The sequence below is a fragment of the Hemicordylus capensis genome, chromosome 2, assembly GCF_027244095.1.
Source record: "Hemicordylus capensis ecotype Gifberg chromosome 2, rHemCap1.1.pri, whole genome shotgun sequence".
Classification (NCBI taxonomy): Eukaryota; Metazoa; Chordata; class Lepidosauria; order Squamata; family Cordylidae; genus Hemicordylus; species Hemicordylus capensis.
In genome coordinates this window covers 185,733,819-185,748,010 of record NC_069658.1, presented here as the reverse complement: position 1 = coordinate 185,748,010, position 14,192 = coordinate 185,733,819, and the positions used below count along the sequence as shown (strand labels likewise).

The 14,192-nt window shown below is 48.5% G+C and overlaps 1 protein-coding gene across 3 annotated transcripts in view; it reads left to right on the top strand.

The window, feature by feature from the left end:
- The window catches only part of LOC128343345 (uncharacterized), a 35,820-nt gene extending 23,895 nt beyond the window's left edge, over positions 1 to 11,925 (top strand). For all 3 annotated transcript variants that reach the window (XM_053292253.1, XM_053292254.1, XM_053292252.1), the window contains exons 8-13: positions 467 to 597; positions 5,739 to 5,955; positions 6,157 to 6,292; positions 7,472 to 7,707; positions 8,257 to 8,396; positions 8,496 to 11,925. In XM_053292253.1, coding sequence (XP_053148228.1) covers positions 467 to 597; positions 5,739 to 5,955; positions 6,157 to 6,292; positions 7,472 to 7,707; positions 8,257 to 8,396; positions 8,496 to 8,759 — 1,124 coding nt within the window. In that variant the 3' untranslated portion in view covers positions 8,760 to 11,925. The remainder of the gene's footprint in view (positions 1 to 466; positions 598 to 5,738; positions 5,956 to 6,156; positions 6,293 to 7,471; positions 7,708 to 8,256; positions 8,397 to 8,495) is intronic.
- Positions 11,926 to 14,192: the final 2,267 nt, after the last annotated feature.

The following is a 14,192-nucleotide window of genomic DNA, read 5'->3' as shown; positions in this document are numbered from 1 at the left end:
CTGGAAATATAATACAATTTATAATTCATTCATAATACAAGGGCTATTTACAAAAAGAAGTATGGGGATATTAACAACAACACAGGGGCTTATTTACAGCAACCCAAGAGTATGTATGTATTTGTTTATTTCGGCCCCAGCATAACAGCAACGCAAGAGGTCTAGGCCTCGTTCCTCCACAGTAGTCAACTAAATACTCTTTTATTCAGGCATGCATTGGGAGGATGGAAAACCTGCTGTATGGCTGTCTGTGTTTGCTTTTATGGTGTTTTAGGGAGTTTTAAAAGTATTTTTCAAATTTATTTACATTTTAAAATCAATTTTATATCCCTTTTTTGTCATTTTTAATGATGTAAACTGCCTTGAGGCTATTTTTAATGAAAGGTGGTACACAAGCATAAAAATAAATGAATAAAATATTGGAAGCAGGCGGGTGCTCCCCATACATGTTCTCTCCCTACCCTAGGAGGCCCCACCACCCTGCTGCGACGTCCCCTAGATACCCTGATCACCAGCAATTGCAACGAGCTTGGACCACAGCTCTCCAGTGCCATCTTCTGTATGGAGGCCCATAGGGGTCAAGGAGGAGTCTGCAAGGTGAGAGAGCATCTGGGGGCGGGGCATTATCTTAAGCCAGTTCCACCTCTGTTTCTTTCAGTGCTGGTACATGCTTGATATAGATTTAAACTTTACCCGGAGGCATGATTTTTACACACAAGTAGGGCTTTCTACTCCAGAGTAGTCCCATTGTATACATTAGGTGCCCCCCCAACTTTTTCAGGTCACAAAGCCCACAATAATTTAACATTTCACTCCAGGGCAGTGCAGTGGTGACCCTCACATCCCAAGCATGGTGCCCGATGTGACTGCATGACTCAGTATGAGATCTCCACTAAGAAAAATGAACACTTCAAACCCCACACTGAAGTACGAAGGATCCATACTTCAACAGCTCAGTTCTCAGCATTTCAGTTGCAAGGACAGGCTGTGACTGACCTAAAGGCAATCATCATAGGTCTAGGAGCTGGTCAAGTGTCTTCTGCAGGCCAATCTCCCACCATCATCACATCTTCTTCTTGGTTTCTTGTCCTTGGGCCCATACTTCTTGCGAACACACAAGACTATGATCTGCTGTCCATCCAAGCCAAACACAGACAACAATGCTTCCCTTTGTGAATGTGGTTGCATCTCCGGGGTTCTATCTGGTTTGTTGTATCTCATAATGGCTACATAGATAAACCCCCTTGCTCAAGAGATCCTACACTAGCTGTTCACTGGGGGAAAGGTTATCTCCAACCACAATTCTCTGAGGGTAGGTTCAGATGAACACAGCCTTGCACACATGAGAATGTTGGAGCTGCAGCAAGAAGGCATCTGTCCTGAAGTCACTGGTGGATGTGCTGATGTGCTCTTGGCACAACTTTCAATCATGTGAGAGGGATGCTAATCTGAATCACCCCTCTACCTGTGCTCCAGCAGAGTTTTGGAGTGCAAATAGGGGGCAATTCACCTGAAGGAGTGATTCACCTGAAGTGGCCTTAAGTGTTGTTCCATGGTTGTACACATTGCTGCACAACTTGCAGCCCAACTTGTCTTTGTTGCTGTCCTCCTCCAGCCTGCTTCCCAAGTTCAACATTGCGTTAGTGGGTAGAATGTTTCTGCATCACAGCACCACCATATTTTCAAACTCTACTACTTTGACTTGCTTGGCATGTGTTGCCAGAAGGGATGGAAACCTAACAGCTGCTCATCAACTATTAGGTCAGACTCAGGAATACAGCACTGCTGCAGCTGCTACACAAACAAGGTCCAGGAGGTTTTACAGACAGAGCGTTCCCCCTGAATCCAATCCTGATTGGAGTGTGCCAGTCCACATATTCGCTGGATTTTAATCCAACCTCCCTGCGGGCTATTAGGGACCAGGGAAGACAGGACTTTGATTCTCCCCAAATGGAGGCTGCGAATTCTGGCTTAGCCCGAGTTATGTCTAGGGTTAAAAAATCCTCTTATTTCCAGCAGCTTTTGAAAAAAACTCTGGGGCTTTTACTTTCTCCGAAGGTGTTGATGGAGGTGCTGATGGCTATGCAAATGGTCCATCGAATCCCTTGAATTAAAATTCCTTGAATCTGCTGCAAAGAAGATTTTCGCTCTTCAGATACCCCGAGACATAGAGCCATATGTGAAAAACCTCCTGGTACCTCTAATGGTGTCAGCGAGGCAATTCTCTCCTGTCACGTGGCTTTGTCATCGAACCTTAAATTAGTTGTGATGTCCCCAAGTCAAACCATCTAAGCTGCATCATGATGCAGAAGTAGGAAGGCCCCAAATGTACTGCCCACAGTTCCTGCAGCTCTTCATAATTGGCATTAAACACACCAGCCAGGACTAGCAGGCCAAGACATGTTTTCAGTTCTGTTAGGTCCAGATGCTTCCATTGGAACATAGGAAGCTGCTGCTTAGGCAGTTGGTCCATCTACAGCAGTATGGCTAGCAGTGGCTCTCCAAAGGTTCAGGCAGCATTTTGATTCCTCCCTCAGAATTCGTGATGGTCCCGACCACCACCTCTCTCTCTCTCTCTCTCTCTCTCTCTCTCCCTTTTACACACTCAAGGTCTCAAACTGCAAGGGAGGGACTTGCTTCACTCACTGCCTCCTCCTGCTGGACTAAACTCCCTGGCCTCTCACTGGAGGACTGAGAGCCTACCTCAGCACTCTTCAGTTCATCACTGCTCTGTGCATCTCTAAATACCTTTATTTCACCCACACATCCCTTCAAAGGTCTCCCATTCCTCCTCTGTTTCCTGTCTCCATCCCTGTCCTTCCCCAATGGACCTCCTTGCCCACCCTCCTTTTGTTGTTTCCCAAGCTGGCTCAGGTATCAGAAGCCCCACCTCATCACCATTGTGCATGCCAGCTGCTGCACCAAGGTTTTCTCACCTCTGCTTTTGCCCAGCTCCCTTCCATTGCTTGTCCAGCATCATTCACTCTGGACAGGCCTCTGGGCATGTCAGGAACCTGCACCCCACTCCAACATCCCCCAGTGCTGCTTTCCCCTGGTGAGCGACTGACAATGTCTCTGATTGTTCCACACGCTACCCCTGTATGTGCTGGGCCAGTGATAGACTAATGTTAGACCACCTCTTGCCATTTCTGTTTGTCATGTAACCCATGGTCTCGGTACATTCGCTGGCAGGTGAATGAAGTTCAGCAGTCTGCTCAGTGCCACGTATCCCAGCTCTACATTTTCTTGCTCCCTCAGCCTCTCTCACCAAGCTCCAACTCACACACCCAGGAGCAGAGCCAGGCTGGCGGCGGCCCGTGTGCGGCTGCCGCTGCAGCCCCCTGGCCCCACCCCCAACTTCTGAAGTCAGACGCACCCAGCTAGCCATGCCCCCGCATCTGATGTTAGACGCAGGGCTGTGGTCTCCCTTCCAAACGGGGCTGAGTGGCCCTGTTTGGAAAGGAGATCGGCCCGTGCTGCTTTGAGCAGCGTGGGCCGGAACGACTCTCCCTGCCTTAAAGGCAGGGAGAGCTGTTCCGGCCACGCTGCCAAAACAGCGCGGGCCGATCTCTCTCCGAAATGGGGCCACGGCCCCATTTGGGAGGGAGATCGATCGGCCCCACTGTGTTGGCAGTGGGACCAGGAGCGGCTCTCCCTGCCTTTAAGGCAGGGAAAGTTACTCTGGCCGCACTACCAATGCAGTGCAGGCCAATTTTGGCTCCAAACGGGGCCACGCGGCCTTGTTTGGGACTGAAATAATGCCCCCGCGTCTGACATCAGATGCAGGGGGTGTGTCTGGGGCCACACTCGCGGCCCCTGAGTAGGCACAGCCCGGGCGTTTTGAACCCGTTCTCCCAATGGTGGCTCCGCCCCTGCACCCACCCTGCACCCTTTAGGGCTGCATCCCACTAGGATAAATGGGGGAAGACCAGAGATGTACTGTATTGCTGCTGCAGATGGTTGATCCAGTGATGCCAAGCTTACCAAAGCTGACATGTTGTAGTTGTTGCTGTTGATGATCCTTTTGACTTAATGCAGTCCATCAGACCATTTTACAAACACTATCATCTTTCAAGGTCTTATTACTTTTAGAGAGGAGAGCTGGTCTTGTGGTCTTATTACTTTTACCTTATTACTTTTGGAGAGGAGAGCGGGTCTTGTGGTAGCAAGCATGACTTGTCCCCATAGCTAAGCAGGGTCTGCCCTGGTTGCATATGAATGGGAGACTAGAAGTGTGAGCACTGCAAGATATTCCCCTCAGGGGATGAAGCCGCTCTGGGAAGAGCATAAGGTTCCAAGTTCCCTCCTTGGCATCTCCAAGATAGGGCTGAGAGAGATTCCTGCCTGCAACCTTGGAGAAGCCGCTGCCAGTCTGGGAAGACAATACTGAGCTAGATAGACCAATGGTCTAACTCAGTATATGACAGTTTCCTATGTTCCTATGTTCAAGGTCAATTGAGCTTGCAAGGAAAGCAAAACTGAAGTCTCCATTGAAAAACAGGGTGTTCTCTCCCATTCCAAATGGCTTAAAATGTACATGAGACAGAAACCACCCCACCATAGGGATTCCATTCATTTCTGGGATGGTTTTTGTTGGAAGTGAAGGACTTTGTGCTGTCTCTTGTCTCAAAGACAGTAGAGGACAGACTAGTGAGTCAGAGGGCTAGAGGGTCAAGACATTGGTCATCCCTTCTCTACTGCTCTGACACTATCACTTTGATATGTAGATTGCTAATCTCAGGGACTTCCTTCCTTCCTTCCAGCCACTTCCTCTCCCTTTCTTCTTCCTTCCTTCTACCTTGCAACATGCAAACTCTTCTCCCCTGCACCATGTGTGCAGAGATGCAGAATCCATCTGCATCCAGCTAGATAGATAGATGAGAGATTCTATCACCTCACTTTCCTATCTAGAATGGAGTTCTCTAATAAATACTACTTATATAGATTTGAAACTATGAATTGGCTCCAGGTTACTTTACTCTCAGCATACACGCATGCCTAACTCAATTCCGCTGTGTTGTGCCTCTGTGCACTCTGCTATAATGAAAAAGGGATTCTCTTACCAGAGAGAATTCCCAGCAGTTTTTCTCCCAATTGACTTATAATGGAAATGGGAAATAAACCACCCCACCATAGAAAGCCCATTCATTTTGGGGTAGTTTTCTACCCTGTGTCATATTTTTATTAATAACATAAATATCATAAGTGGTGAAGGTCCATACCTGTAGATATATCATGTACCAGAGTGCAGATAAATGTTTGACAACAAAAGCATAGCTGGGAGTGCAGTGGTTTGCTTCTTTACGCAGCTTTACACAGTGTCTGTTCTGTGCCCGTGAAGCTGCAGAATTCCAAGTATACAAGTTTCTGTCTTCCAGATCTCAATTACCTGTGCGCGCACACACACACACACACACACACATGCGCACGTGCATCACTAGCGTTTACTCTAAAAGCCGCCAGTGCCACATTACATATTTTACACATTAGCCTGTTAACAGTATATGATTATTGGACGACAAATCCCATCATCCTCAGCCACAGTGGCCAATAGTCAGGGGTGATGAGAGTTGTAATCCAACATCTGCAAGAGAACCAAAGTTGTGCAGCCCTGCTCTACATTGTCCTACAGAAAGCAACCAGAAAGTGCATGATGGTTAAGACTTCTCCCCCACACCTGCTTCTCCATCTCCTAATCTCCATGTTTTTGTTAACCTTTCTTTCTTTTTCCTCTGCAGGGTGATGTGGGCTCCCCACTGATCTGCCCTGACCTCAAGAGTGGGGCCTGGCTTCAGCTAGGGGTATTGAGCAGTTTTGATGAAGCATGTTTGCGCCCCTATGTCTTCAGCAGTCTGTCCAATTACCTGCCCTGGGTGGAAAGTGTCACACAGATTCCAGGGCATCCTGACAACTTTGCATTTCAGTGGAACCTTAGAATGCAGCAGGAACCAGAGAGTGAGTGACCGCTTGGTATTCTTGCACAGGACTATGAGCCTGTTAGAACCTCTAATTCCTTCAGGCCAGAAAATGTGGTGTGATGCCTTCCAGACCAACCTTGACAGGAGTGGCATTCCACTCATGTTTCTCCCCATGTAGAGTGATTGTTGATTCTATCCCCACCCACCACATACTTATTAGCCTCTTTCCTTTTTCTAGTCTTGGTGAAACAGATCTCAGCGCAATTCTCCCAGCCTTGGCAAGTACTTGTTGCCACATGTAGGAATCGGAAATGTGGGGGCTCAATCCTGGACCAGAACTGGGTGCTGACCACAGCACATTGTGTTCAAGAGGCGTAAGTGATGCATCTGCTCCAGGCTTGGTTCATAGACATTGCCGTCTGGAAGAAAAAGGACCTAGTATCTCTCAGACCCTGTAGATAAGTGGTTGAGAGATAGTATGGGCCAGCACTGCAGTAGTAATGCTTGTATTTTCTTATCCAGTGTTTTCTGAATCCTGCTGTTTATCCTGCTAAAAGATCAGAGCTGGTGTCCCTTCTCTCTCTCTCTCTCTCTCTCTCTCTCTCTCTCTCTCTCTCTCACACACACACACACACACACGCCCCTTTCCCCCGCTTTTTATGCATGCCTGTCTGTCTCAGGTATGCTACATATCTAATACACAGCTTTGTGAACAAATTCACAGTTAAAAAGAACAAAGGAGTTGTTACCTTTGAACAAAGGAGAGGAGAGCTGGTCTTGTGGTAGCAAGCATGACTTGTCCCCATAGCTAAGCAGGGTCTGCCCTGGCTGCATATGAATGGGAGACTTGATGTGTGAGCACTGTAAGATATTCCCCTCGGAGGATGGAGCTGCTCTGGGAAGAGCAGAAGGTTTCAAGTTCCCTCCCTGGCTTCTCCAAGATAGGACAAGATTTATTTTTTTTAATTGAACCAACAAACTACCAAAGCATACAGTACGTTGCCAAACCACAATTATATACAAAGTGGTTGTTTGTACATCATATATCTACAAAGATTTACACACAAGGATTTGGAAACCCACAAGGTGGCTGAGAAAGATTCCTGCCTGCAACCTTGGAGAAGCCGCTGCCCGTCTGTTAAGACAATACTGAGCTAGATAGATCAATGGTCTGACTCAGTATATGGCAGTTTTCTATGTTCCTATATACCTTGGATAAGTTCTCTAAACGTCATGGACTCTGTTCCCCCTATTGTGGCCCCTATTCAGAACAATCAATGGGCTTTGTTCACACAATTGTTCTAATCTAGATTTAATGTGGGTCACCTCTATTAGTGTGATTGGGTGAACTTAGTCGAGGCAGAAATCTCAGATTCATCTCAAGTCATAAACCAGCTTGGCATGGGTTCACACAATCACACTAATGTTGGCAACCCACATTATACCTAGATTCAAATGATTGTGTGAAACAGACCAATTACTATTCCCTGTGCCTATGCCTTTACCTCTGACCAGGATCACAATGACTTCAGCCCCTTCTCCAATTTTTGCAGGGACGAAGAAAACACAGCTGTCTTTGTGGGGCTGACACACCCCAGCGGCTATGCCAAGGGGATCCGTGTGGCTGCAGTTCACCCTTATGAGAGCAATCTCACTAGTGATAACAACATGGCTCTATTGCTCCTCCAGCAACCCATCACCTTTGACCCATATGTCACTCCTATGATCTTCACCGTGATGAAGTCCTGGCATAGCTGCAAAGTGATGGGGCTACAAATGCTGGAACCTGGTATGCCAGAGGACTGGGCAAGGGGTGGCACAGAGGGCAGAGGGAGCGTACTGTTGAATTGGACTGTGTTCTCCAAGAGCCTGTTATTTTTATTTTTATTTTTAACATTTATATCCTGCTTCTCCTCCAAGGAACCCAGAGAAGTGTACATGGTTATGTTTGTCCTCACAACAACCCTGTGAGGTAGGTTAGGCTGAGAGATATGCGACTGGCCCAGAGTCACCCAGTGAGTTTCATGGCTGAATGGGAATTTGAACTCAGGTCTCCCTGGTCCTAGTCCAACACGCTAACCACTGCGCCACACTGGAGCTGGGTACAAGTTCTGGGCTCATCGCGGCCACCTGCCTCCGTACCCAGGTCGCAGGTGATCCTTTCCCCTTCCTCCTATTTTGCTTGTAGAAGTCTTACGATGGCCAATCAGGCTCCCAGACTAGAGTAGGAGGCTTCTCCAACCCTAGTAGTCATCATGAGAATGGCCCCAGTGAGTTGAAGCCTAATCATTTGGATGTCAGTGGGGAGCAGTTTGCTGGTTTACCCATCTCTTGACAGGTGAAGTTCCGATTGATCCCACGGCATACCCCATCAAAGTTCTATCACCCTCGGAATGTGCCAAGGAACTTCCAGGGGCCAGTCCTGCTATGTACTGCATTTTAAGGAACACAGCTAGTCAATCACCTCCTCTTCCTGCTGTGAGTACCTCTCCAGCTAGCCCCCAGTGATCTTCCCATCTACATACCCAGGGTAGGCCAAAGCAGTAGCCTAGCCTTATTCTCGTCTTCCTTTTCCAGGTAGCAGAGGGTGCAGCCCTTTTGTGCCACTTGAAGGCCAAAAGTGAGACCTGGAGCCAGATTGGCTTGACGAGTGAGCCCTTCCCGGGATCCCATCCGGTTGTTCTGGCCTCCAGCATCACCTCCTATTTGGACTGGGTAGAAGAAACATCCCAAAAAAGCAAGCAGCTGTTATCCCCGACCACTGGCAGAGCAGCCTGTAGGCCCAGCAGCTGGGGCCTCCTCCTGATTCTGTCACTGTTTGGTGGGGCGGAGTTGGGTTGAACGAAGGAGAGGATGCGATGGCAACTAGACACTGGAACCATCTCCAGACAATGCTCTCCCAGACTTAAAACAAAACCAAAACAGAATGTGCTCTGGTGGGTACCAAGGGCGCTGAGTGGAGGTTTGGCTTCAGTGGCCTCGCTCACCATGTTCCAGGTGGCCCCCAGCCGGTAAGGACTTTGGGGTTCTGCCCGTGAGTGCTGGATGAAGCATAGCTGATGCTGCCTCCGCCGCTGGTCAGCCTGGGCTCCGTCTGGATGGGCTTCCTGGTCTGGATGAGCTCCTTGGGGCAACGGCGTCACATGGAGGCCTGTCTTAGGAGCAGCCAAGTCTTGTAGGCTACTGTGGACTTCCCTATCAGCTCTTACTTCTATAGCTGCACAAATAGCAATTATGCTAAAAAGGACAGAGACATTTTGGAGTTCATAAGGCATCATCCTTAGGATTCGAAGGAAAAATGTAAGAAAACCATGGCATCAACTCTGGAGAATTTCCATCCAATTTGCTGACGACTTTGCAGGCACCTACTGCCTTTTTCAGTGGCACTTGTCTCCCAGCACTATTCTCCCGTGTGGGATTTGCAACAATTGGAACCATACCCCTGATTTTACATATGTGGAATATAATCTCATCATTAAAGCTATGAATAATACACATAAACACACATTGCTATAAGCAAGGCATCTCCTGAATGAAATGACTGGTGAGCAGATGGAATGGGAGCAAAAGGGATACTTCCACAGTGTGGATCAGTTGACGGCCTGCTGTGGGCCAGATTTGACCTAAGAACTATCAGCTGCTGCCTGCTGCCTTAGAGTCACAGGGACCATTCAAGTCTCTCTCTCTCTTTTGAGGACACTATGGAAAGTGTGGCAGAATCACTGACAGCAGGGGGTTGGAGAAGAGGGGATAGAAGGTATTCATCTTCCTGCCTCATATAGGTGTGGGGCAGAGGAGACACAAGCAGACAAATCTTACAGACATGGAGGGAAAGGTGGGGGAGGAATACCTGGCATTCCACAGTGAGGACCCCCAGGGCTGGAATCTGTGATTTACCTTCCTTCTGATCTGCCGTGTAATGTTAAGTTCCCTCCTCCACACCTTGCCTCTTTCCAGCTTTTAGTCCTGTGTTTCAAGCTGCTGAGACTGTTCTAGTCTCACAGATTTCCTAATCCTCTCCATTTTAATTAGGGGAGAGGCAAAATTACCAAATTTTTATTGTAGGAGGAAACTGAAAATGGTGTTAGCACACAGCAGAATTAGCTCCCATATCTGGAGTAATCAGCGATAGAACCCAGCACTTCTCTTTGTAAAACCTGGTTCCTCCTCTAACTTGAATGCCCCCTCCAAGTGGTGCAGCCACAGTATAATTCTCCAAATGACCTGGCCACACATTACAGCTAAAAGAGAAGGGGAAGCTCACCAGGGCCCTTGCAGGTTTCAGGTCTTTGGGGGTGGGGGTCCTGAGCAGAAGACAGTCAAGGTGGATGTGCAGTGGAGCACATCATGGTTAGCCTGGACCCAAATGGTTGGGCACACCGCTTGGAAGTCTCCTTCTGGTTTTGCCAGCAAGCTCCTCCATCTTACAGAGCTACCTGCAAGGGCCCAAAATGAAGACTGGGGAATGTCCTGTGTCTGTGGAGGCAGCAAGGACCGGGGCCTCTGATATTCTTCTTATCAGAGATTTGACTCTGCTGTCGTTTGGGAGAGATTTCCCAGCCCAAGGAATGTGATCTGGGACCTATACTCCTCTAGGGGATGTGGGTTCCCCCATTCCTGAGCTGTTCCCCCCCCCGGTCCCATCTGCCTTCACCCTGTTTGCGCTCCAGAGAGTGTTGCTAGGAGCCTCTGTCCCCATGGAACGCCTTCCACAAGCACCTGCTGGCAATGGGAATAATCACAGCCCCCTCCCCTAATCAGGCTCATTTCTCTCTTGTCTCTATCAACATATCCTGTTCCCCCATTAGTGATGCCCCCTACAGCCCCCTTCCATGAGGTTGGGGGACCTGGAGCCGTGGGAACCATTCCTGCTGTGTGTAGCAAGCACACAAGATGGGGAGGGAGACAGGAATAGCTCGTGCTTGGGCAGCAAATCCTAACAATAAGACTGTAGCATGAAAAGAGGCATTTGCACTAGGCTGGGAAATTTGGACATGAGATGGGGGAGGGTAACCCTTCAGCATGTGTAGGCAAACAAGATTTCCCCACTCTGCATTGCTATTTTTTTCTTTTTAGAATTTACTTTTTAACTGGAACATTATCAGTAGAAGTTCCTAACATTCTGCATCTGGTATGAATGCTCAGGAACCCAGAAGACTCAGGACTAAGAAATCACCCCCGGTATTTAAAAAACACACACACACACAAAGTATTATGTCACAGGCAATATTTTCTTGTATGATGTTTTCTTTAGCCAATCTAGAAAGGGTGTTGGCTTCCTGTACTTGGGAACAGAGGCCTTCTAGAGGTCAGGTGGTAGTGAGCCTTTTTGGGGAGAACATCCATGTAGCCTTTTGGTGTCTTCTGCACCCTTTAAAGAGAGACCTGTAAAATTTGTGGAAAGCTCAGTGAGATACACTAACTCAGTATTTCAACAGCCCAGAGGTTCCCAACCTTGAGTCCCCAGATGTACTACAACTCCCATCATCCTCAGTCACAATGGCCTTTCCCATCATCCCCAGTCACAATGGGGTTATGGGATTTGTAGAACATCATCATCTGGGGACCCAGGCTTATCTGGGGACCCTGTGTTAGCCGAAGATAGAGGTAACCCTCACCCTGCTCACATAAACTGAGCTGACAGGACTCCATTGATTCAAACAGGTTGAAGTCTTTACCTATGTGGAATAATTCTATTGCACATGGGCATCTATTGAATCAGTCTAAAAGTCCTTTGTTTATGGGCACAGATTATGAGAGAAATCAGCACCCTTTATGTATTAAGAACATATTATCCACAGGGATGTGATATAAATTGAAAGGATCACTATGCCAACTCATGAATAGATTTGCATATGACCTAGGTGGATTGATTGGTTTCCCTTTGAGATTCCATGTACCATACACATTGTGTGACTATATAACATGACTGGATAACACAAGACTGCATGCAGATATGGTATTTCTTACAATTATCTCATTCTTTTGTATAAAGTTGTGTGTTGACCCATTAGTAAACAATAAACATAAACCCAAAAGCCATGGTCTGTTAACATATTACTTATTTGTTATTGCCTTTTTTGTAATGTCTGTGACTGAATACATCTGTGTGCATCTTTGTCAATCAACCAATCAAAGTTTATTATGGTCTATGACCAGCACAACAAGGTGGGGAAAACAATACAATTAAAATATAAATAATTTTTAAAAACAACAAACAAGTCAACAGTCTAACCCAATATTATAACTATAGAGCAGCACTAGGACTGTTAATGAAAAACCTTTAGCTGACCATGGTTCCCCTGCCCTGGACCCTATTACTCCGAAGGAAAAGTGGTCATCTTCTCAGTAGAGGAGGGGAGGCCCTGGATGAGAGAATAATCTCTGCATAAACCTTGCATCAGGGGCAGTGGGCATTATTGCAGAAAGCTGCTCTCTGCAAATCTTGGGCTCACTGTGACCGGTGCAAAGTGAAGCTCAAAGGGCCACTTCTCAGCTCAAGAAAGCAACCTCAAGGACAGCGGGCCTTTAAGAGGAAAGAGCCGTTTGATACTCATAGGAAAATAGGAAGCTGCCATATACTAAGTCAGACCATTGGTCTATCTCAGTGTTTCTCAACCACCAGTCCGCGGACCAGTAGGGATGTGCACAAACCGGTTCGCAGGCCATGTTCACTTGTCCGGCAGTCCGACAAACCACCGGTGGGGGGAGGGGTGTTGCTTTAAGGGAGGGGGGCTTGTACTTATCCCTCCCACCGCTTTTCCCCCTCTGGTGCTCCAGTTTTTGGCAAAATCTTCGGGGCAGCAACGTTCCTCCCTGCTGCCCCTGTCGCCTTGTTGTTCTCCAAACCCGGAAGTAACATGGGTGCATGCACCCGCCGCTACCGCGCGCACCACTGATGTGCATGCACGTGTCATGCACATCATGGTGACATGCGTGATGTGCATAGCAGCAGGTGCATGCACCTGTGTTACTTCCGGGTTTGGAAAACAACAAGGGGGGCAGGGGCAGCAGGGAGGAATGCTGCCGCCCCGAAGATTTTGCCAAAAACTGGAGCGCCGGAGGGGGGAAAGCGGCGGGAGGGGTAAGTACAACCCCACACACCCTTAAAACAACCCCCCCAGCATTGGACCGTGCCTCCGTGGTCCGTGCACATCACTATGGACCGGTGCCAGTCCACAAGGCATTGGGTCTGTGAGGCATCACTAATAAAAAATAACCCTTCAAAAAACAATTTTGGGCCGGCAGGGGCTCTCTGGCACTCATTTGCAGGCAGCCCTCGTTGCTGGATAAGGTTCATTTCGCTTCATTATCCAACAGCAAGGACTGCCTGGAAATGAGCTCCAGAGAGTTGCCCGAAACTGTTTTGGGGGGGTGCCAGGGGGTGGGGTTGGGGGTGAGTGGAGCAACCCCCTTACTAACGGCTGGTCCGAGAAAATGCGCACAAATAATGTACCGGTCCATGACTCCATAAACGTTGAGAGACACTGGTCTATCTAGCTCAGTATTGTCTTCACAGACTAGCAGTGGCTTCTCCAGGGTTGCAGGAATCTCTCTCAGCCCTATCTTGGAGATGAGGGGAATCTCTTACAGTGCTCACACATGTAGTCTCCCATTCAGATGCAACCAGGGCGGACCTTGCTTAGCTAAGGGGACAAGCCATGCTTGCTACCACAAGACCAGGTCTCCACTCCTACTTCTGCTCCTGGAGAGGAGAGACTTCTCTAGATTCTGCAACCTTTGGGGCTCCTGGAGACTCCACCCCTGAACACCACACACATGATGGCCCCATTCGGAGTTAGTTACCCCCGCATTTCTGACGGGTGCCAAAGTGGGGCAGACTCTCTCCCCCGCCGCGTTTTAATTACAGCTCGGCCAGGTAGGCGGGTAGTCGAGAGCAGCTCTGGAAAGAACTGGATTGGAACTGAGCAGAGAGGCCAATTAAAACGAAGTCGGCTGTCTGTCAAGGCGTCTTTCTCACCTCTCCTGCTCCAGCCGGATCTGCCCGGGGCTCCAGCACCTGAGATCCGTTGTCAAGTCCTTCCCCTTCTCGGGCCCCCACAGGTGCCGCCGCCCTCCTCCTCCTCCTCCTCCTCCTTGCTGGGGAGAGTCCAAAGGTGCGGTGAGCAGCAGGATGCAAACGGCTGCTGAGGAAATGGGCCCTGATGGCTCCCTGGCCTGGAGAGGGGCTGGGATCTCTGCCTCCCTCCTCCAGCCCTGGCTCAGGTAAAAAAGACCTCTTTGTCTGGTCTGAATGGGCCACCGCCTGAGCGA